At 44.9% G+C, this 24,660-nt stretch overlaps 1 protein-coding gene across 11 annotated transcripts; it reads left to right on the top strand.

Annotated features, from left to right (window-relative positions):
- LOC105568566 (glucose transporter type 1) lies at nt 1-24,517 on the top strand. Of its 11 annotated transcripts, XM_012024347.1 has the most exons (15): nt 44-365; nt 2,691-3,031; nt 4,522-5,248; nt 10,053-10,245; nt 10,851-10,961; nt 11,362-11,457; nt 11,563-11,723; nt 12,031-12,390; nt 12,608-12,839; nt 12,929-13,141; nt 14,985-15,209; nt 15,434-15,573; nt 17,041-17,070; nt 21,584-21,681; nt 22,421-22,440. In XM_012024347.1, exons 3-15 carry the CDS (start codon nt 4,530-4,532, stop codon nt 22,423-22,425), a joined length of 2,583 nt encoding a protein of 860 aa, XP_011879737.1. In that variant the 5' UTR covers nt 44-365; nt 2,691-3,031; nt 4,522-4,529; the 3' UTR covers nt 22,426-22,440. The 11 variants fall into 11 exon arrangements, with proteins under 11 accessions (XP_011879734.1, XP_011879736.1, XP_011879737.1 ...); XM_012024344.1 differs by lacking the exon at nt 22,421-22,440 and having other exon boundaries at nt 1-365; nt 21,584-21,846; XM_012024346.1 differs by lacking the exons at nt 21,584-21,681; nt 22,421-22,440 and adding an exon at nt 24,376-24,517 and having other exon boundaries at nt 43-365.
- The last annotated feature ends 143 nt before the right edge of the window (nt 24,518-24,660 follow it).

The raw sequence follows: 24,660 nt of genomic DNA, 5'->3' as shown, positions 1-24,660 counted from the left end.
TTAGCGCGCCTTGACGGCAAAACGACGGTGGGAGACGGCAGTCATGAAAGGAGGACATGCTGCGCTACTGCTAGTCGAACAAAGATAAAAGCAAAGCGCGACAGCACGTGACCCGGTGGTAGGAGAAACCGAGACGAGAATCTGAGGGAAGAGAGAAAGAGAGAAATTCGAATGAATTGCAGCCTTCAGTGCAGCTCGGAGCCGCGTCAACGTGCGACTACGCTCTTCACGCAGCTACCAGCGTTCGATGTGCTTGCAGCGGCCCGATTCCGCGCGCGCGACGTACCTTACGGCCTCGTGTCGTCGGTAGCGCGGACATTTTCTACGCTCCGGCGAGAATGCGAATGGTGTGCTCGGTGCGACAAGTAAGTGCGTTTTTAGATCATCACAATAGACAAACTGGTTTTCCGCTCGGCGGAATGCGGCTTGGATTTCCTCGGGGCAGAATTTTCACGCGCGACTTTCACCGCAATATGGCCCGATACTGTGTATAATGTGGCTACTTGCATTGTTTTGGATTAGGCAACGGCGCTGGTGGAACGGACGTGTGTTGTGTGTGCTATTATACACTCATTCAGAACGAGAACGAGTTATTTATGACGTTTGAGAAATACCGTTTCACGGGTGGACTGTATATTTGCCAATTCGCGGATTTTATTGTTAAACTTCGACATTCGGCGGTACCGATTCCTTATCTTAACGGGAAGAGTCCGTGCACGCAAGACATGTGCCTTAGGTAGCGACATATAATGACAAAGACACGTTATAAGGCATCAACATTATCTTTTATGATGCCGGCCATTTTTACAATTTGGCTATCTTATCGGGACGATTATTACGCGCAGCTAATTGTGTGTTAATGTCGGAAATAAGTAATTAATTAATTACGTAAGCGAGCGAGACAAGGAGAGACAGGGAGATACAGGGAGAGACACAGAGAGACACGGAGAAACAGAGAGAGACAGGGAGAGACACTGAGAGACAGAGAGAGAGAGAGGGAGGGAGAAAGGGGGGATACAAGAGTAATTGTATTTCCATGCCACTAATCGAATTGTGTTTATCGCTTTCCCTTGTTCTCCGCGAAATCGCTTGATTACGCCCGAAAGCTTTATACGGTTAAATAAACTTTGATCAGTGAATAAATCGCGCGTGAGTTTTTATCGTGGGAAAATTGTCGCACACCGGATGCCTATTCCGGCGACCAGCACGCATTGTCACCATTTCACGCGCCGGGCATTAGAAACGGACGTGGAATTAAAAAAAACAGAGAGAGAGAGAGAGAGAGAGAACGCCTTAACGGGGGGGAATATCGCCGCGCGCCAATTCTACATTCTTAAGGAATTCCGTTGTCCCGCTCGACCGATTCGGTTATTCATGGTTGCGTTAAATCTTAAAGCGACGGTCTCGTGCAATATTCACGGCGGGGACGAGAGAGATGCAATCCAACCGAGTCGAACACCGACACATTCCGAAGCCTTGACTTGACACTGGCGATAAGGGCATATCGATATTCGTGCCATGTCTGGCCTGCATTGTTAGGTACAATAATTCTCAGGTCTAAAAATTCCATCGTGGAACTCGTGTAGCGACGACCTCTAACCCGAGACGATCTTTTCGGGACTTAACACTTTTATCTAGCAACTTTTTTTTCTTTAAGACCTATCGGATAGACGAGCCAGTGGATTGACTATCGTCAGAATTTCTAGAGATATCGTGGCTGACTATACCGTCGTATGGAAGAGGAGACGCGAGGAAAATTCCATTGATTACGCAATCAATGGAATATGTAATTTTAAATAATCTCACCTGCGCGCAGTTAAAAAAGATTGTGGTTCTAGCGGAAGCCGGTAGAAAATCTCGCAGCGGCCAGGATCGTGTTGCAGACGTGATCTTCCTGCCGCCAATGATTTCTCTATCGGTTCATGGATTTGTAAAAAGTTCCTCCGCCCGTCTTTTTCTCGCCCGTTTGCCTGCTAGGTCACAGGTTCGCGCGTCGTCAGGAACGAATAGTGACTTCCTAAGATCTGGGAACAATAAGTTTGTGCGGGCTTCGAGAGCAGAGAGCCAAAGTTCTCTCTCTCCTTTCTTCTGTACGTGTAATTTTTCACGAAACCCGCAGAAATATTTCTGAATAAAAATTATCATACGGGGACGGCGTTGCGAGCCTAAAGCTGACGTTACCATAAGCGTCACCTGAATTTAACTGATGGATGGATTTTGTGTCATTTCTAAAGACTGTCCTAAGAACGAGCTGTAGAACGCGTTAAGTCGCAGTTAACTCCAGCTGACGTTTCAGCTGGAAATTGTCGATAGCTCAATTTTAGATAATGGTTTCTATCTACGTTCCGATGTCCTTGCGTAACGTAAAGGAAGCGGCGCTATCCTTCCAACTATCGCCAAGAATAAGCGGGTCGCGACGGTTTCTTCTTCTTATTTACTTTTTTCAATTTCACAGTTTAATCGCATTAAACTTGTGCTCCTTTTAACGTGACTTTCCCGGGTGTAAAATAATCGTCGCGTCACGAAGAGATTGAGGCGTTAAGAGACGTATCGACAACAGTGCTGGAGTCGGAGCTAATAATCGTACATCGGATTTCGTTATCTCGCGACGACGGCGATACATAATCGACGAGATACTCCAGGGGACAATCTTGGCCCGGCGAAGCTAATGGTTTGGTCGTTTGTTACAGGTTCCTAGCACTCGCCGCCTTGTACCGGGCCCGATACAAATCCAATCGATCGGAGGGAGGGAGGGATCCCTCTGAAGACGCGATACGTCGGTGCTCCGTACCCGCGGTGGAAAATTGGGATTTCCACCGCGCCCGTGTATCAACACCCCCTTTTTCCCTTCCCCGTGTTGTTTCGCCGTCCCCTCCCGACGCAGCGTCGCGAGGCGATCTCTCGATAGCTGATAGATCGGACTCACGGAGTTCTTTCTTCGGCGAGAGCGAGGCGTGGAGCAGGTGCGAGACGAAACGAGTCGTGTCGTGATATATCATCGCCAGGCACAATGGCTTGCGAATTCTTTAAGGTGAGTCTGTATTTCCTTCATCTATGATAGATGGCCTGTTTCGGAGAGAGAAAGCTCCGCGTACTGCGAATACAATACATCGGTCATTAAGAGTAAAACGGTTCTGTGCGCGGAAATCCCCGAAACCTCGCGTACACCTCGCGACGTACCACCTGGCCCGGTACAGAGGGCTATTTTCGTATCGTCGTTAAAAAGGGACCGACGTTGAATCATTACGCGGGAAAGTTTTGGAGCGCGAGCGGAGAGTCACTAAGTCTGTAATTTGTCCTCTTTAAATATGAAGCCCTGTCTGCCTGCGCGCGAGTCCCTACAAAGTGGACCTTACAAATTACGGGCTTCCATCACCGCGGCAATCCTTGCATACGCTACACGATGATTCAGCCCTATTTCCTTATCGCTGCTCGGCTACCGCCGGGACATGCGTCCCGGGGCCGAGAATGGTTTTACTCGCAATGACCGCTTGCTACTGTCATTCGTAAAAATATCGCCCTTTTTCCTCTCGAAACACTCGAGGGTGCCATTCGATGTTGCGCGGCGTGCAATCGAATGCGTCTAGAAGGTGGAAGGCGTTTACATTTGGAGTTAATTTGCCGCGGTGCATTCTTAGGATGACGGTTCGCCCCCCTTGTAATTCGCCTGCAGGCGACAACCGCTCGCGGCTCCCGTCCTCGTCGCTGCAAGTCATTTAGCGGCCGTCCGAATGTGATGAGTTTAGTTTGTTTCCGTCTACATCCCTACGGGCGGGGGACAACTTCCGCTCCGCCGGGATCGTACTTTGGAAGGCAAACGCTATTATTTCAGTTATCCGTTACCTCGCACGACGTCTCATATCATTAGTAACGCGAGCGAGAAAGCCGCTCGCGGGGCGATAGCAGCGATGGCAACGGTAGCAGCGGCAGCAACGGCGGCAGCAACAGCAACGGTAGCGGCATCACGTGCTGCTGCACACTTTGTATGCGCATCGCCGCGCGTAAACTCCCCGTGAATTATTTCTTCGCGTCGTCTGCCGTCGCAGACGGCCGTTGCCGGGCGCACACATATCTCCTGAAATACCTTCTATTAATTAATAAATACGCGCGCGCCCGCCGAATACGTCGCAGACGCTCTGCGAGATTTCATTTTGAGGAGAGTAAGCAACGCCGACTGGAGTCGACATTTTGCCAATTAGCGAGGTATCGCTGCCATCGAGATATTCCGTATCGCGTTGGCTCTTTACGGCGCGACTGCGAATACGCATTGTTTTTCGCCGTACCCGCGCATTTTGTCGGCTCCGTCTCGCCAAATGTCTCTGCGTTACAAATTTTGAATGATCGCAGACGAGCGACCGCTGCGAGTCACGAAAGAGTCGCCATCGGCACCGTATAGAATCGTTAATTGTCGCGCCGGGCGCGCAAACGAGAGGAAAATAGATAAAATAAAAAAAAGTAAAGAGGAGAGCGAGATCGAGAGCCCATCCTGTCACGGCATCCGTCTCTGTCTTATGGGCGCAGCTTGAACGATGGCCGATTCACGCGGCTTCAAGCCAATAAACCAGTTGTGGCAGAGCGCGACAGCGACGGATCAGGATTCGGAGTGTCTCTACGAGGAGATCCCGGGCCGGTCCCAGGATACGGACCGGCCGGCTGGTGCCGCCGTTGGGCAGCAGGGGGAGGAGGAAGAGCAGCAGGAGGAGGAGAACGTCGGCGGTAGCAGGAGGAGCCTCGACTTCGGGGTTCAGGTTGGAGATAGCAGCGACTTCTGGGGTGAATCGGGCCGGGAGGAGATCGTCGCCAGGGGTGGCACCATCCCCCGTAGCAGGACCGACGGCGGCGCGAGATCGCGCAGCGGTTCGGTCGATCGGCGGTTGTCGGATCGTGCGCGCCAGCGGGACATCTTCGTCAGGGTGGAGGAGGAGCGCTATGCCGCGCGCAGGACCCACGTGGAGTCCGGTACAGGCGCCATACTGCCGCCTCCTGCGGCTACCGGCCACAAGCTGACCAGGGGGCGAGCGAGCGCTAGCAACACCGTCGCCCGGTACTTGCATTCGGCCAGCACCAACGCCTCGGCGGCGCACTACCATCACCACCATCACGGACTGCACGGCCAGTATCCGCCCGGCGGCAGGACGACCGGCAGGCAACATCGCCATCATCACCATAGTCGCGGCTCGTACAGTAATGAGACGCAGGAAGAGGTACAGGAGGACGATGAAGCCACTCTACGGGAGTTGCTCGTAAGGTACGTTCTACGTACGCGGTAGACGACGGGTCTCCTCACCCTCTCTCGCTCCTCAATCCCTCAGTTGTCGGTGTACACCACTCTGAATCATCGGTTATCACGTTATCGATACAACTTCCGTACCACACCACGCCAGGAGGAAGAAGAATCGTTGTTCGAAGTTTTGTTGATGAGATACGAGCCGTTGGACGATTATTGCATTCTCCTCTCTCTCTCGTCTTGAGAAGCTGGAGGATCTGTAATGCACAATCCAGTTATGTCGCACACCACGTTGCTTTCTTACGATTGTAAAGAGAAAGATTTACGGTTTTACGTTACGCCAAAGGATAATTATCCTTGAAATGTGGCTCGTTATTGCTGATTTATACAATTATTCCGGGCTCGTGTAACCATCGAAAAAGAGAACCCAACAAGGCTTTCATAACAACCAGATGTCAAAACACTAATTATCCAAAGGACAATTGGCGTCGCCACCGATGTCTCTAAGAATTATCTGGATTGTTGAACGTTGGGCAGCGCCGACAGAAGTTTGCGAAGGATCTGCGCCATCGCGAACTCCTGTCAGCGGCCGTAACGTTGCAAACTATTCGCGGCTTTTTGCAAAAATGTCCCACTTATATGACTATGAAAATCAGATTCAAATGGTTAAAAGCTTACCAGTATTTCGCATTGTTCGTGCCAGTTGAATTGTTAAGCTTCCACGACCGCACACCGGTTTCGACGATTCAAAAATAACATGTAAAATTAAGGGAATTGCATTTCCGATGTTGCACATAATCTCTTTTCTTCGACCACTGCGGTCGTGGAGGATTAACACCGCGAATGTTGCGAGCGAATGTGTTAAAGAATTTCTATTTAAAATATTATTCTAACATAGTCTAGCCTTTTAGAGTTCTGTATTGACTTTCACATTAGTAGTGACCTCTTTTTAGGGCCTTGTATAGAAATCGTACTTTACTCTTTCCACGACGAGTGAAGCGTAGCAAGTTTTCCTTTTTTAGTCTCTATACCTATCGCCTAAATCTGACATGGCACGATAGAGTCACCATTACTCGAACGTTCAACTGCGGAGTGATTTATTCTCGATCTGCTCTATTTCGAACATTGTTCTTTTGACCGCAGTTATATAAGTCGCATATTTTTAAACCCCGATCGGACAATCGCGTGTCCCTCGTTCGATAAAATTATGATGAAGAACAGTCTGTGCGATTAAATAATGGAGAGACACGAACACCCGTGCGCAACATAGGGGCGAAGGGCATATTAATTATGATTATCTAAAACAAAGCAAATTAATTATGTGCATATGTATATGAACAATTATCTCGTTTATCCGGTATCAAATATACCTTCTTGTTATCGGTTGAATTCGGTTATTTCAACACGCTCGTCCGCCTGGTTCGCATAATGGGGGCTCCATCGTGCTAATGTTAACAGTCACGAGAGACTTGGCCCTTTGAATCTCTCACGAGTAACTTAGCTTAGTACCTCCGGTAGAGCGGCGTGTATGAGCTCTCGAGACTCGCATACCAATCAAGGGGACACTCCTCGCTCTCTTTTGTCCGCTGTGTTAAAGCGCGCCCTCCCGCCATCCCCCGAATCGATAACACTTATTTTATCGATCATATAAGCTTTGCCACTGACGAAAACGACTTTTACGACCGTAAACCATTCCATGAACATCGTTCTCTCGAGAACCTAACTGTGTTGCAAATGCATCCAGGTAATTCCGGCCTAAGTGGCGGTGCCTTTACCTTATGACAAACACGCGCCGGCGAAAAAAAAAGAAAGAAAGAAAAGAGGAAAAAGGAAGAAGAAGAAAGAAACGGACGTCTTTCCCGCTTATTATTTTTATATAGACTCTCTATGTATCCGAGAATGCAATGCAAGGCTTTGTGCCATGCCATTCATCATTTATACATGAATCACACTCGCTCTTAAACTTATTCTTGTACATACTACACACCCTCGGTCTCATAACAGGTCGACGGTCAGACACTACCGATATATACCGTTGTTACTTGAATTTTTTGGCTGCGGCGCTCGCAGGCTTACCACTGATTGCTCATTCCATTCGAAAATCATGTTTCCCTCTCGAAGTCAGGTGCACAAATAAGCCCGCAATAGCACCGCTAGAGCTCGAAACGAGGAGAGTGAAGAACCGGAGAGCCGGTAATGGCATCCGGTTTATATACGGCATATATACCGGGACACAGGCAATTAGCTCTCAACGAAGCGACCCGCGATGAAATTCCCGTTGTGCCATCGGTAAAAGAGTCGCGATTGCAACGAAATTACCCACGTAATTGTAAAAAAATGTTGCGCATGAGGAGGAAAAGAAGAGTATCCTAATCCGTTGACGTAACAGATGGGAGTTGCGGATTTCGCTGCAACAATTTGTGTGCGTTCCAGGTATCTCAAATTGTCACTCACTTTTGTGCCAACGCAAATTAGTTAATCACGAGCACGATCCTCCTCAGCCTCAGCCGAGGACCGCGCGTGTCGTAGTCCCCCGTAAAAGACGACGCACCATCTACCTTGTTGCTCGATGTGCCGTCGCTGTGACTTATTTGTGTGCGTGTCTCGTTCTCTTTATCACACTTCATGAGGTCATGCTGATTTTTTGTAAATTATTTTGCCGACTGTTCGTTCCGCATAAAGTGATGGGCCATTCGAATTGTGCAAGCTCGCTTGTGGACGCGGGCGGCTAGGCAGGGGTGAGTAAGCTGGCGGTGCGTCGCATGGTGATGTGCGAAAGGTCTCCCTTTCACACGTGACGGCTCCGTCTTCTTTTTTTTCTTTTTTTTTAAATATATATACATATATATAGAAGCGAATTGGACGTCACGGTTACTAAATGCGAGCGAATATATCATTATGACATGATTTTATGACTGAACCACGACTGTGTTTCCAAACTAGGTAAAGTTTTACAGAGTGAGATAAGAGAGGAGGCAGGGGCGGGCTTCGTCGGGCCTTATACCCCCTCCCGCCGTATACGTTACCGTTGTGGACAACCACTTGACAACAAGCAGTTCAGAGTCAATTGATTGGATTTGGTGGATAATCCAACGTACGTACATATGTCGTATGTGAACAAAGCAAAGAACAAATAGATCTCTGTGAGAATAAGACGAAAACTGAATCAAGAGGAGTGAGTGGGGAGGCATAGAGGCTACTGTAGTTTCGGAACACAGCCATGGTCTCCCTACCTCCCAGGTACATGACAACATCATCACTGCTCTCTCTCTCTTTCTCTCTCTCTCTCTCTCTCTCTCTCTCTCTCTCTCTCTCTCTCTCTCTCTCTCTCTCTCTCTCTCTCTCTCTCTCTGCCCCGCTCTTTCTCTCCCTTGTCTTTGTCTTTATGTACACGTATCAAAAATAGAATTGTACCACTTTTGGTTATGCTTCTTCGTTAAACCGTAAAGTACAGTCAATTATCACGATCATTAATCTCTCGACCTGTGGATGCGTACGTCATTAGCTGCACTCGTTCCTGAATGCGTTTCTCGAATGGATTCTTGGGATGCTTATTGAAGCCTCGATACCTCGATCCCCCGCCTTTCTCAAACCTGTTTTTTTTCCCCAGCTATTCGGCTAGACAGGTGGTGCGGTCCTTTGCTTGATAAGTGTACATACCTCCGTCTCTCTATGTCTATCTACCCTTCTGTCTTCTTCCTACGTCTTTTACTTTCCATCTCATCTACCCGCGCCTTCGAATCATGTGCTCATTCATTTCTGCTGTCACCTATCGCTCATCATGTATCTTAGAAAAAGAAAACAGAATTTTCGGTCTCTCTTTCTCTCGCTCTATTACATTCTCATCTTAAGTCACCCTTTCTGCTTGGCTGTGCACATCGATCGATGAGTTTGCCAATTCACCGAATCGTTCGAAAACCTCATAATCCTTCACGGTACGTTTTGTACACGTAGAGTGCGTGCGAGATATCAGTCATTTTTCATTCACTTGCACATTCACGCATCATGGCCATGATAAAAGTAATTGCATACAGGAGAGAGGCGGTACAAAGGCGATACGGTTAGGTTCGCGAGGTCCTAGACTTTTCACGGACGGAGAGTATAATCATGCCGACGTTTTCAGCAAATATTGCGGCACTTATATCTACTTATGTCTGTCTACACACACGCGAATTCACAAACTTCCATCTAATATGTGCACAGCTGCGAAGAATATATTTGTATTCATATCTTACATATATATACTATATTACCACTGTAGTGTCTTCACACTCACCACACACACCCTAGACGTGCTTTTAGTGGCGTTTGTGTTTTGTCTGCTATCGTTTTCTGCAATTTGACATATTTATTACATAATATTGTATACTATATAGAGAGAGAGCCGATTGTTCATATATATATATATTTATAAAATGTATATATATATAGCTGTCTGTTGACGTATTATTATATTACAACATCTACCCAACATTTCCCATGGCTGCCGAGCTAACGCCGGCTCGCCGCGCTTTCGAGCTCTCGGGGGTGAAGGTATTCCGCACTTTGCACCTGTCGAATCGTTTCTCTTTCATTCTACACAACGTCCTCATACTTTAAGTTAACGCGGTATAGATACCATATGCACATAAAACGCGCCGCGCTAAACGGTCTCGCAGGCGGAGAGGCTCGGCAGTTAAGCGCGGAGGTAGTTGGACTTAACTTAGGGATCTAGGCAATAGCTCTAGCCTTGAACGTCTAGTGTCAATGTGCTCGGCAATATTGTCGATCCGCTCTCCCGTACGAATCAGCGAGATTCACGCGGGGATTATGTGTGTGGGGACAGTCTGCAGAAACAGGTCAGCGTTATGAGTATGAACCTGAGTGCCAAGCTGGACGAGCTGCAGCGGGGTGACCGCCAGCTGGAGACCACCGTCGCTCTCTGTGAGATCCGCACGCAGCTGCAGGAGCTCACGAAGAGCGTAGAGTCGTGTCAGAGCGAGGTCAGCGAGGTGAAACGGGACATGGTCACGATTAAGGTACTCTTTATCTGACCCGCGTCTATTTTTCGCGATTTAGATCGATTTATCTAAAGTGATCTCAATTTTGGATATCGAGACGGACTGGGATGCACGAATGAAAATCTCGCTTTAAACGGGATTGAATTAACGCTTTACTCAAAGTAGAATGCGTTTATTTAAGGGGCCATTTCTTTTAAACTAGATATTGTATCAATATTGACGTTAAATGTGAAAAATGCATCTTAATATCTCTTTAAAATACGACAAAAGAATAGCCACGAGACGATTCCATAATTTTTCCCAACAGTAAAAAAAAACAATAAAAAATTCGAAGAGACTGTTTGCTTTATTTATCTAAAAGTAAAGATTGCAGCATAATAATATTAATACGTCATATTGCGATAGTTCGATACGCGTAAGAGACGAACCGATAAGTCACCGCGTATCAGTCGAGAAAACCGAGGGAAAAAGATTAAAGTTACATAGATTAATAGCAAGTTTCATGCCTAAGAATATAAATTCTTTGCGTTATTGAAAGAGCGTTTTACCGCTCTTTCAATAATGTAAAAATTGCATTTGGTATGTACGGAGGTACTTGAGGTGTTCTTTTTCTTGACACGCAGCAAGAACTAGATACGGTACAGCAGGTCAAGGAAGAGATAGAGGAATTACGAGAGTACGTGAATCGACTGGAAGAACACTCCCATCGGCGGAAACTTAGGCTCTTGGAGCAGGTGATTTCTGGCGTTAGATAATGCTGCTTTTCTTTATCTTGTCTACTTTCGTTACGCTTAAGAACTTGAGTTGCTATCGTCACGGATGATCGTGTATGTGTGCGTGTTTTAATTTTTTTTAAGTGATTTATGATTTTTTTTTATTTCTTCAGCGTTGTACGGAGTCTCACCGACAGCGCGTGTACGATGCTGTTAATAAAATTGTGAAATAACCCTGTACGCTCTTGCATTTTTATTTTATTTTGCATTTACGATGCATCCCGTTAGCGGCACTTCCTTCCCTCTTATTATTTACATCGCATATGTGGCTGTACCGAATGCTACGTACGTAACGCACATTGGCAATATGTACGTCGACAATTATATTTCATACGCAAACGATAAGTCCGGGTATTTACAGGGACTGACGCTTTTCCTGTCGTACGCGATACTAGCAGCCGTATTGGGAATGTTGCAGTTTGGATACAACACTGGAGTGATTAACGCGCCTGAAGTGGTACGTCTATCAACGTAAAGTCACGGCTCTGTGTGGTATACGCGTCTCAAACAATTCTGATGAGCGAAACGCTTGCATAATATATTGTGTTGAAATTGTTTGCAGAATATAGAGAATTTTATGAAAGATGTGTACAAGGATAGATATGGGGAGGACATTTCGGACGATTCTGTTAAGACGTTGTACTCCGTGGCCGTAAGCATATTCGCGATCGGTGGTATGGTGGGTGGTTTCAGCGGAGGGACAATTGCCAACAGATTTGGCAGGTCGGTGCCTGATTCCGCAGTATCGCATTAGCCTCGCACGATCTTAACGAGAGGCCAGTGCTTTCCAAATTATACTACCTTATTTTCATTAAATTATAATACTCGCGTTTTCTCTCCCATGGTCTGTCTTTCGAACCGGTATTTTTGATAAATAAATACGTTATAATTCGATATTACGCAGAATTTTTAATAATACTTGGTAACGTTCCCGTAATTTGGAAATCTCTGGGAGAATAATGACTGTTGCATATAATTGTAAAATGGAAAGAGACAGAAATTAATATTGGCCTTCTGCCTTGAATCGTAGAAAGGGAGGCTTACTGCTAAACAACGTGCTGGGCATCGTGGGGGCGTGCCTGATGGGTTTCACGAAGCTCGCCGAGTCGTACGAGATGTTGTTCTTTGGACGGTTCATCATCGGTGTCAATTGTGGCTTGAACACCTCGTTGGTTCCCATGTACATATCGGAAATAGCGCCATTGAACCTGAGAGGCGGCCTGGGCACGGTGAACCAGCTCGCTGTTACGGTGGGCCTCCTGGTCTCCCAGGTGCTGGGCATCGAGCAAATCCTTGGAACAAACGAGGGTTGGCCCGTTCTCTTAGGACTAGCTATCTGTCCTGCCATTCTACAGCTACTGCTGCTTCCAGTTTGCCCGGAATCTCCAAGGTGTGTGTCGGAAATAATGTAGAATTGTAGATATAAGTAATCTTGCTTCTCCGAATGTTCTCAAGTAGATTCCTCGAACAGCTCGATCGGGGGATTCAACGATAATAAAATACGCGTCCACGATTTTCTATATACCATACGGTTTCTTGATTTGTATTGTAATTGACGTGTGCGCAAGCGTTACCACAGTCTATTAATGCAAGAAAAATTATTTCAGATATTTGCTCATTACTAAACAGTGGGAGGAGGAGGCTCGGAAAGCTTTGAGAAGGTTGAGAGCCAGTAACCAAGTAGAAGAAGACATTGAGGAGATGAGAGCGGAGGAACGAGCTCAACAAGCTGAGTCCACGATATCGATGACAGAGCTTATATGCAGTCCAACTTTAAGAGCACCTCTCGTTATTGGTGTGGTTATGCAACTTTCGCAGCAGCTTTCGGGTATCAATGCCGTAAGTAACTATTTCCCTCCCGTTTTCATCTCGTTAATCACAATTTCCTTAATTAGAGTGACCTGATTGAGAATTCTTGCGCCTTCCAGGTATTTTATTATTCCACGAATCTGTTCACTAGTTCTGGTTTAACGGATGAGAGTGCCAAGTTTGCAACCATTGGCATAGGTGCCATCATGGTTTGTATGACGCTAGTGTCCATCCCACTCATGGATAGGACAGGAAGGCGTACGTTGCACTTGTACGGTCTCGGTGGCATGTTTATCTTTTCAATATTCATCACAATTTCGTTTCTCATAAAGGTGAGTTGAAATTTTAGCGCGCTCTCATCAGATGTGTTATTATTTATCGTACTTGTTTTAATGCTAAACTGTAGCGAGCAATTTAACGTTGAAATTTTCTTGTTGCTTGACAATTTGTAGTGTTGTCTGAAGAATGATAATTCAATATTACTGGAATATTTGGATACTGATCTTTTTCGCAAATATTCATTATATGAGCTTTTGTTAATTAAAAGTACAACTTGTATATATATATTAATTATAAGAGGGTGAACTGCCAGGAATCTGGAAGATCTCAAAATCGTAGAGACGTATGTTTTCTTTTCGCATTGAATTAGATTCTTCAAAGAGCTTTAAAAATTTTAAACAAAATCAGATTTCCTTTAACTTCAATTTTGACAAATTTTTAATAAAATAGTTTGTATCGTTCTATTTTTGGAAATGTATCCGATGGGAGATGGAGATTTCATTGACAATGACAAATTTATTCGTTGATACCTCTCCGTACTGTTAAGAACTGTGCTTTACTCAGGAAAATCGCATCACAAAGAACGTGAATTGCTACGTATCTGTGCTTTGACACTTTATGCACCTTGGCGAAAGGTGTATTTAACACTTTGTTCACAGCTGGAGTGCGGCACTGCACCGACAGTGAGAATTCACCATTATATCTATACGAATTTGCATCACAGAATCGACTCATTTTAATTTCTCCCCGCCATTCATGTAGCCAATAAGTCACGTCCTTTGCCCGCATGCCGTTTTTTTTTCATTTGCGTCGTAGAGACTTTACATTTCGATACATGGACACGTATACGTGCACTACGTGTATAAATTTTTCATTGAAACAATTTTCCAAGCTACGAGAACATTTTTAACAATTGTTTTGTTCGTTTAATGTTAAATGAGTCTCCTAGCTAGACGTGTGATTAATAAAACAAAATTTTGAGAGGAGACGTCAAGTGTCGCATGTATCGTATATCGCACGCCGTTTTGTTCTCTCTGGCTTACTAGTAGTTTTGCTTTTCGATAATCCGCTTCCTTCCCTCCCCTTCACTACTAACGACCTCTTTCGTGACTGTCTGGAGGAGATATTTACTTCCCGTTTATTAATCAGCCTATGTTCTCTACTTGGCTCAAACCTGTCACTCTCTATGTATCACATTACATCAACAATTAACATGTTACGCGCGTAGTCTCTAATATACATATATCAATTATCTCCGTTATGTGTAAAATTTAACGGTTCTTCAGCTGCTGAAGACCCGTTAAACGTTTAGCACCTTTCATACGTTATGGCATTCGAAGACTAATTTTCGGTATTGTTTCCCGGTAGGCAATCACTTGTACTGATAATTACAAGAGCCGTCGTGTACAAATTTGCATCTCGCCGAAATTATGAGAACGGTTGTTTTCACGTAGGGGAAATTATTTAAGGAAAGATCTGTACGGCTATCGAATGAATTAAATACTAAGATATCCCGATTCGAGATTGCTTGCACATGAATGTCCCGTGCGTACGCGACTAATCGCATTATCTATACTCTAATTGAGGTCAAAGCAAATCCTGGCACTCATCATGGAAAGCAGCGTACCGTGCTTCACCGCTTAACGAGAGATTGTACTGTACATAACAAGGCACTCCGTCATTATACAAAATACTTTGCCGCAATCACTTTGTCAATGCCAATGCCTTTCATTACACAGGGTTGAGCTGCGCACCGCATGCGGCATTACAAATTATTACGCATACGTGTTATCCGAGTTTTTTTCGATTAAGTTTCTGGCCTGCCGTTTTTTTTTATTTTTCCTGGGGCTCCTCCAGCTGCTCAGGAAAGAAGAACACGTTTCTACTGCCTGATAGGAGTTCTTCGGCTATGTGCAGGAAATGATCGACTGGATGTCCTACATCTCGGTGGTGTCGACCCTGTGCTTCGTCGTGTTCTTCGCCGTGGGGCCCGGATCCATACCCTGGATGATCACGGCGGAACTGTTCTCGCAAGGCCCTAGACCCGCCGCCATGTCCATCGCGGTTCTCGTCAATTGGATGGCTAATTTTTTGGTTGGCATCGGTTTTCCAAGCATGAAGGTAAGATACGACAAAATTGCCGATTCCTTTTGAGCGAATTGCCTTCGTTCGCGAGACGAAGAATTATATAATCGAATGATTGCAAATAATTGAACGGAAAAGTACGCTAACGTTACACATAATTGCCGCATTAACATTACTTGGAGCGTAACGGATTGCCTAGGGCGTAATCGCGTTGGGTGCCTCATATAAACTTGCGGCGCGCGCGCGTTTGTGTGTTACAGAGTAGCCTTGAAAACTACACGTTCCTACCGTTCAGTGCATTTCTAGCCATCTTCTGGATCTTCACCTACAAGAAGGTTCCTGAGACCAAGAATAAAACATTCGAAGAGATTCTAGCTTTATTCAGGCATGGTAACGACAGGTATGCAGCACATAAGCAACTTACTACCTTCCCCAGTACGTACCATAATAGCAAAATGTTATATACATAGTTGGGTATATTCTGCATCCGCCTCTCTTTAGTTTCTTTCAAAAGGAGGTCTCTGGTATATCTATAGACATGTATATACGTATGTATAGCTTAAATCCGCGATAGCCCCTCCCCCCCCCCTCTCTCAATCTGTATCCCGTTTCTTTTTTAACTCGACTCATATTGGGTACGTTTTCAAGTTAGGCAAAGGAATCGAAATTCACACTTTCGAACTAATAAACCGCACAATTTATCAACCGTTAATTGCACGAGGAGAAGAGAGTTTTAGAAAGATTTAGATAAACTTATCCTATATGCCGTGTACAATGTACTGTTATCACATCCGTCCGAACGTTCGTCCGTCCGTCTATATTCGATAACGAAAAGCTATTCGTTATACTTGTAATAGGGAAATTTCTGAAATCTTGAAGAAAGAATTTTATAATTTATTAATACGATTAATATATATTCTCTCTATTGTATTATAATTCTATCTATTCCCGGGATAGTGCATTACGCTACGCATTTTTGCATGCATCGCTGCTTGTTCGAAGCAATAACAGGAATTGAACTGTGATAAAATTTCATTTTTTTAGGGAGAGGAATTAAGTTCTACTTGTACGGGAACATTATTTGTACATATTTAAGTACAGGCTAAAGTAGTTTGTAAATTTCGCCTTCAACATTCGTCACGTGCTTGGTTTCTCTTTATTGCAAATCCCGATATTTCCAAGTCCTTTCGTTTAAGTCGTTGCAAGGAAAGTATGTACATTTTTACATATATTTACGAATAAGACGCAACACTAATCGATAGTAAGTAGAAGAGATAACGTGCACGACATTGCGAGTCATGTAACGAGATTATTGTACGAGAAAAGCGTAAAAAAAAGTGGAGCAGTATCCGTAGGTTATTAGTTTTTGAAAAGTGTAAAACACCACAGAACGTAATTCTATCTCATTTGCGGAATATTGCGAACCAAGTACAAATCAGCCTATCTCGCTGTTGATCCTCTTAGCAGTTCAGACGATATTCTGTTAGATTTCCGGGAGAGGATCGCGAGAAAAACGCGCGTCCGTTCTGTTCGGCATTAGAAAGACCATCGGACATGTGAAACGCCGATTTATTTGAGTTCTCAAACGGCATTGCGATCCCTCTCAGATTATGTGTAAGAGACAAGCTATCCGTTCGAGTCGCGAGTTGGACATTTCGCTGTCTTATTGTTATATTTTCAAGGCCAAATGGATATATTCTGTTTGTTTAACGTTTACTCTGTACATGTATCATTTTAATAAATCAATTATTTCATGGTTCTCTGGATAACTGGATAATTTTCGTTGATTTTCCGTGTTTCGTTACTACGATGACCGACTACTGTGTTCGATATATCGTAACTGTGCTTTCTGTGTTATTCGGAGCAGGAGCAGCTTGCGGGACAGCAGACTTTATGGGTGAGTCCTGCTACTACACATTTCCTGTTACTGTGGTGGCTTTGTTACGAGATATATTATACCGAACATACCGATTACTACTTAACTGCATGAAGATAAATGACCAAAGACACCACTAGTTACATCCAAAAGAGGGATTATTTTTTATGCGCTGAATAAAACACCCGTAATCCTTCAGTGTGCAAGTAAAATATCTTTCTCCGCAAAAAAAGAAAGCTGGCTTAAAGCCGTCTCACACAGATGTCGGGAAGCATTAAAATGCAGAAGAGAGGCAGAAGACAAATCGAAATAAGCATCCTCTCCTGTCTCTTCTTGTCTCGCCATTCTTACTTCGCGTATCGTCGCTTGGGAGACACGGTTACGCGAACGACCGCTGGTGAAACTGTTTAAAAAATAATCCTGACCCGGCCACGCGATTACCATGACTTTAATCCAAAGGCCTGGCATGTCGAAACATCTTTACTATCAGCTAATGCGAGTCTCCGTCTCTTATTACTGCGCAAACAGTCAGGCTGGCCAAGAGAAACCAGATATACATACATATAGCTGCATGAACATAAGTTGTTACCATATATAAATTGTTCGTTTTTCTTTTGTGGAGATACATTTCACAGTTTCTAAAAGTTCGTCAGGGCTATTATGTAATCGATATACGTAACACTATATGCGCCGCGCGGTCACCCCGAGGACGACGTCCGCATAATTCCGCACTCTATCACCGCCGTTCGGGAACCCTATTTTTTTTTTACCTCGAATAAATTGTCGTGTTTACTATCTTTCCGATCGTATATCCGCGCATCTGCATACATCACGTATCCGGGAAACGCACGAGGAAACTTTTGCCTCCGCGTACGCCGCGGTTCAGCTCACACGTACATAACAGCCCCGATCACTTGACTTCCTCCTGGAGCCTTGTATTCTACAGCATGCTCCTTTTAGCGTACGTACAATGCCCAGTTAAATGTTTCGGCGACAGGCAGTCTTGGAACAGTTTTTTATGTCGATAGTTGGCACGAGATTTATGGCGCTGTACTGTGCGACTGCATGTTAGTGCTTACGTTACTGTTTGGCGTACCAAAGTGATTCCTGAGTTGTGTTACGAGATACGATACCACAAACGTGTTTGTGATCGCCGAGCCAGGATACTTCTGTAAATTTAACGCCCCACTTTCGCAATTTCTATTCGTAGAGCTGTGGCTTTTCTTCAAAGCGATCTGCCATTCGGAAAATAAGATTTGAAAATACGGCGCGCTAATTTCATATCGTCGCTGTTCGAAAAATTCCTTTTTTTTAACCCAATTAGAATCAATTTGAGTTCTAGTACTCTTTGGTAAAATTCTTGAAACGAGGATTCTAAAAAAAATTGCAATCATCTGACATGGAGTTAGAATTGTTGTAAAGTCTGTTTCTGAGAAATGTTTCAGGAACTCCAGAGATCTGGAGAGAGCCAGAAGTCCATCACAATTATATTGAAATCTTGAAAATGGAGAGTTAATTTTAACAGAAGCTGAACGAACGCGACAGAAATCGCCGCTTTGCATCGTTTTATACCGCCGTTCGTCGTCGTGTACACATCGCGGGCGATATAATTGCGTTTAATTAATTTCTGCGATGCCAGTCGGCAAGTTTTCCTTTATTTCGATCAGTGCAGCTCTGGATAAACTCGTATACCGAGACGTATTTTTGGTTTCCTTCTGGTTTTGTCTCCTTTACTTTTATTTTCGACCAAGGTTTTGCCGAAACATTCATCAACAATTTATGCAGGAATCCTCCCCGTCTGGGTAGCGAAGTCGATAGCTGATCATAATTTAGCGAAAATTTCTTCGATCTGTTTGGTTCGAGACGAGATAATTGAAAAAGCGTCAGCGTAACGTTATCGTGCTTATAATTGGATGGTAATTAATATTGGATCGAAGATAATGCATTGCGAGCTTTTTCGCGTTTTAACACGTTTGTATTTACCGCAGGAAAAGCTTTCGGAAGCGAAGAAATGGTGATGGAGAATTTAAGATATAAATATTAAGTGTTTTACTCACTCGCCTGTAAATTTGTTTGCTTAATGAGTAACAAACTAACAATACGATCGCTCTGCAGCTTGTAACAATGTTAAAGCAACTGTTTATGCTGAGTTGTATCTTGACAATCTGATTTAACTGGTCTTGCGTTAGCGCGTCACTCGACTTTCCTTTTATTTTACAGTTCTACCTATCTGTTGACTGGGAAAGGGGATGTAGTTGACCGCAGTTAGTGCAACTTGATAATCCGGTCCGTAGAATACTCTTTATCTTGCGATAAAGGGAAAAAATCTCGGGGCGGTAGAAGCTCAAGAAATTATTTGCTCGGCGAAAAATAATTATAAAACTTTACGCCGCGCGTGTAACGATTCGCTCTATTGAAGCCGACATGTTCAAAATTAGATTGAATTTTTAATAAGTAGCTTACTTATATATCGCTATGCTCTCAATTAGGATCTCAGCCTTAGACATAGATCGTGCGCGGAGAGAACTTTCTCTTAAAATTTACCCCGAAAATCAGATAATTGTGGGACGTTGTTCCACGATTACACGACTCTCAGGATAAATTTGAAGGGACAGTCCTCTCCGCGTACATACTTTATCTTGTGCATTCGTTTTATCGTTGAGACGTTTTATCGATTCTGACTGCTATTCGGAGAGTACGTTTTAGAGACGTCAAGCGAACGGTAGAGCTCGGCTGCGATAGTTGGAGATACGACGAGGACACGTTAGAGGGGGGGGGGGGGAAAGTTGAAAGGTTTTCTTTCTATTCGTCCGTGTAGGTTGCATCTTAGTGAACGAAACTCTTGTGACACGTGCGGATTCGCGCGAAAATAAATAGGATTTCTCCGACACCAAAGCTGAAACGATTCGAGGCTCGATTGCCATGTAACGTTGTTGTCTTACAGGGAAGAGGAGCTCGCCACTAACTCTAGCAAGGAGACCGTCCTATCTGACGCCACCACTGTCAACCATACCCACGCTACCGATAAGCTATAAATCTAAACGTTCATGAGAATACTCGTAATCAGCAATCGGCCGTTTATTCGGAACAAAAGACTGGCGCCTCAGTCGCAGACTGTTATTAATCTATACACACTGTTATATATCGGACGACACGAGAACTTGTAGTACTCACTATAGTGTGAAACTGTTAATCGATACGCATTGTGTAATTCGCGTAATAAACTTCGATCTCGAGACTGCTCGTTAGCATTATATATTAACGAATATTTCGGCATCACCGAATACGACCGTAAAATTTATGTTTGAATGCTGTAAAATAAATCTGTTCCTTTATTTAATTATCCGGATTGAGTTTCTTCCTGCCATTCGTGTTACGCCTGACGCGCGACGTACGATCGGGATCGTCTTTCATTTCCCGTGGCGAGTAGCGGCGGAGCGAAGCCGACGTGCGGCGACACCACCGCCGAGAAATCGTATCTTCTGCACTAAAAGATATGTAAATATATGTGTGTGTGTCTTATCATTTCGTTTGTCGAAATTACGGGCGTTTCGTTTGACCCTTCCGGTGGGAGATCGCCTCGATGAGTTTCCGTTGAGTGTAACTTGCCACACAGGCTGCCGAATAATAATGTTTGATTCTTAGCAAGTATATACGCCAATTTCTACTACACAGGCCAGTGAAAACGCTGTATAATAGTACAAGATTAGAAACTGTGAAATGAATCGTTACGTATACATATGCATTGCCGAGTGTAACACGCGCCGCATCCGCAGCTGCGGCAGCTACGCGATTCAAGATCCGTGAATCCGTCCTCGGCTAGTGGATCCACGGATCTCCGAATCCATGCCTCCGTGATTTTACGAATAATCGTTACGCGCGGCCATGGCGGAGGAGAGAAGTGAATTCAGTTTGCCCCAGGTTGACGGAAACGGTCAACAGTTTCGGGTTACCTAACGATAACTATCCACGTGTCTCATCCGAGACGGGGCTTACAGGAGCGCGGGGCGAGATCGTTTCTCTCGCATTTATTATCCCGTCCTGTAACGATCTCAGATCGCGCGATCTAAAGACGAATCTACATTTTCCCGTCGTAAATCTCGCATCTTTTAAGTTTCTCTTCGCATCTGTGTAGCTATTTTATCTTTCCTACATTTAATCATCAATCATTGTTCAAAATATCACGTATCATCGTATTTAATAATTCAGCTGATCACTGATTGCAGCATATGGTAACATCCGGCAAGTTCGTCAGTAAAATCGTAAATAACGGCGTTAGCTCGCTCCACGAGATTCGTGGCTCGTCGGACCCGAGCGGGAGCAATTAATATAAATGAACGGCACGAATGATATAAGATTAAGCCGCAAATTCGCCGTGTGTTTTGTACGCTGCGTATCGAGCCGGTGCTCCGAACAAGAATTTGTATAATGAGGAGAGAAAAGAACAAAAAAAAACAAAACAAAAGAATCAAAAACAAAAATGTGATTTAAAGAAGTGTGGAAATTTGGACAAGTCTCGCGTGATGTTTTACAGGAGCATGCTAAACTGTGTGAATGCATTAGAGGGACACATACCGCCAGCAGAGAGCGCAGCCCTGATGGTGGCAGAGGAGAAGCCACATCCTGATTCATGTAAGGCTTTAAAAAAAAAACCTGCCCAGAGCATCAATCACGATACATTGTAACATGATAATTTGTAATCCCTGTCATCTCTGTCCAAGACAAACAATTCTCTAAACGCGGAGGTCGCGATCGGGGTTGTCATTTTCTCACGGGACACGTGCTGCGATGATTAGGGGGGGTGATCAGGTGCTGTCGATTCGCCAGGCGGGCTCGGCTCCTGGCCATTTTCTCTCGTCGATACCACGAGTCGTGTCACTTTCTCGAGAGCTCTGACGTGCGCCCTGGCCGACCCTGTCGAACCCCGTCAAACTCGAAGCCGAACTTTTCAGAGTAGTCGTTTTTACCGCATTTAGATTTTCACATCTTCATAAGTCGCATATCACTTATTTCTCATGTTCGCCACACATTACGTTTACTTTCAATCATTTCACGTTTCACGCCTGATCACCTCATCAATCATGCATTAAATTGCCGCTACGTCTTTACGCGCGTGTCAAGGCACCGAATCTGAACGTTGCCGGCAATGCGCTGCAAACGGAAAATTTCACGAGCATCGACAACCGTGCGAGATCGATGCGGACGATCGAGTGTACATGGAATTGTTTGCCACGCGTCGCTTTACGCGCATATCCATCATTTTGCATGCCATAATGCCGTATATGTATGTTCGTAAGTTTTCCTCATTTGTAGTCTCATTGTGGAACATCTGTTTTGAATTTATTTGCGAACGTTTCTTTTCTGCTTTCAGTATAATTCAGAAAGTGCAGAGGCGTCAAAGTGCTGGTTATACGACAGTCAAACAATACATTGTGCCGCTTCGCGCTACGACAAGACACCTCGCGAGTGGTCATAGCGGGAACACTATTAAACTTTATTCACCTTTTCGCGTTGACGACACAAGCTAATTAGAAAAGAAAATACGACCAAGTAGATACCGGTGTGCTATACCGAGAGAGCTAGAACTGAAATTTCTTATCCGTCCGATGTTATTCACCCATTAGAACTGCACAAATACCTCCTCCAAGTCTTTCCGTCCTGCCTGCGAGGAAAATTGGACTCGACACTCTGAAACCTGTCTTTATCGATTCTCGACACGAAATACTTTCTCTCACTCTCGCATTCACGAACTTTCTTTTTCACTCGGCATATAACAGTTTACGTTGGACATTAATCTAGCGCTCTTACTTTAGCTACCTTTGTTTCACACTGCTTGGGTTTAGACATCCTCGTGACAGAAACTCGCTGTAATCTCCATTTAGAAGAGCTTATTTTTCTGACAGTACAGTCACGCGCGTTCACACGGCAATGAAAATACGCGCCACATGAGTCGTCGCACGCGAATCGACCGATCGAATAAGCTCAGAACAGTTGCCTTCCATTGCTAATTGAATGACTCTTGGCGATATCTCCCTCGCGATACTCCGTAATAAACCACAAACTACGTGCATCGGAACAATAAGCTCCACATATATCACACACATTTATTTATCGTCATCTCTGTGCAGAACACGACAGTTTTCCATCCTGTACCGTATCTACACTTTCGACTTAATTAACGCTCACGTAATTACACGAAACGAGAAGGTGGTAGACACTCTCACGTACTGCTTCGTTTCTACGAGTATTATATTATCGTATATTATGCGCTATCGACACTGGCCTTTGTAGTAGTTTAAAGGAAGGCAGGGGCCAATGTGAATATATGTATATTCCTCATTGACACATATTATACCGATATAGCATCTGCGAAGCAATCCCGGAGCGAGGATTTCTTCCGTTACGTAATGACTTCTTGGGCCAATGTACATACATATACTTGGCGTTGTTGTTAATCTTAGTACGACGCTGTACAATCAATTCTCGCAGCATGAATGGTGTAAGGGGCATGCGCGCATGAATGTAATCTCTATAGTGCGTAGGAGCCGAAGGTAATTTCAACTCCCGCGAGAGTTTCCCCCCGTTTCGGACACGTTTGGCTTTGAAAACTTTAAGTCACTCGGTCTCTCGTAATAAATTAATAACTGTAGCCAAGATAGCCGGAGGGAGTACACGAATATATTCTTATTAATGTACGAGGGAGTGTTTTCTTACAAATTAACAGCTCGCTATTATAACGTCCAGACAACTATAAGCGTGTAACAGACAACGGTAATATTATTCTACATTATTCCGCTCGGCATCTGGGGGGACTCGATGAAAAGATACTCGCAGTCAACGAGCGATATGTATTTTGCAAGTAGCGCGGAAACGCTGCTTAACTCGCGAATATCTATCGTATTTCGGGAAACGGGCAGGATCGTTTTAGCGCTAGTAACCTTCTTTTTGGCCAGTTCCTACAAGTGCGCCTAAATTGCATGGGATTAGCTCTGAGATTAAGAGTAGCGGCTACAAAGAAGGAGTTTGCTACACAACGCGCCGATTTCGAGAACGATTCCCATAACGCGAGGGCGAAGCGTCGCATTTTCCCCGCTGACGGGCCGGCCGCACTTTCGAAAGAACAAAGAGAGATTCTTGCGTCGCGGTGAAGATAAATTCGCCGCGAGCAGTAGAAGCTTGCTTGCTCGCTCGTCTCCTATGAGATACACATATCTGTCACACTTTTTAGCGATGTGTCCAGAAAGTAGTTGGCGAGTATCGACGTGTGACTGTGTCGCGCGCGTAGAGAGGAAGTCGCGTATCGTGAGATTAACGTGCACCCCACAGTTGTGTTTGCAGCTGGATCCGAGCGCTCTTCCGTCGCTCCCGCTCAGCCGGAGAGACCACCGCCCCCGCTTCCCCCGCCACGCTTTCCGAACAGCGGTGTCTGACAACGGGAAACAGCTCCTCTTAATATCGGTAACCTAGTGATCATGAACGCGCCGATACCGCTGCCGCTGCTGCTCACCACCAGCAGCCTCAGCCTGGAGACGCAGCTCTACGAGATCATCACCGAGAGCAGTAAGGCGTGCGCGGCGTTTCTGCGGCACAGCCTGCGTCGCGCGACCAGCC

The sequence above is a fragment of the Vollenhovia emeryi genome, unplaced genomic scaffold (assembly GCF_000949405.1).
Source record: "Vollenhovia emeryi isolate VEMERY1.0 unplaced genomic scaffold, V.emery_V1.0 DF939128.1, whole genome shotgun sequence".
NCBI classification, from domain to species: domain Eukaryota; kingdom Metazoa; phylum Arthropoda; class Insecta; order Hymenoptera; family Formicidae; genus Vollenhovia; species Vollenhovia emeryi.
This window is presented reverse-complemented; position numbering and strand designations above follow the sequence as displayed.

Excerpts from the sequence above, each read along its gene's own strand:
- LOC105568566 (XM_012024344.1), top strand. The coding sequence starts at position 4,530 with ATGGCCGATTCACGCGGCTTCAAGCCAATAAACCAGTTGTGGCAGAGC. Across the intron at positions 11,724-12,030 it reads ATTGCCAACAGATTTGGCAG|AAAGGGAGGCTTACTGCTAA; the intron begins GTCGGTGCCTGA and ends CTTGAATCGTAG. Across the intron at positions 13,142-14,984 it reads CAATTTCGTTTCTCATAAAG|GAGTTCTTCGGCTATGTGCA; the intron begins GTGAGTTGAAAT and ends ACTGCCTGATAG.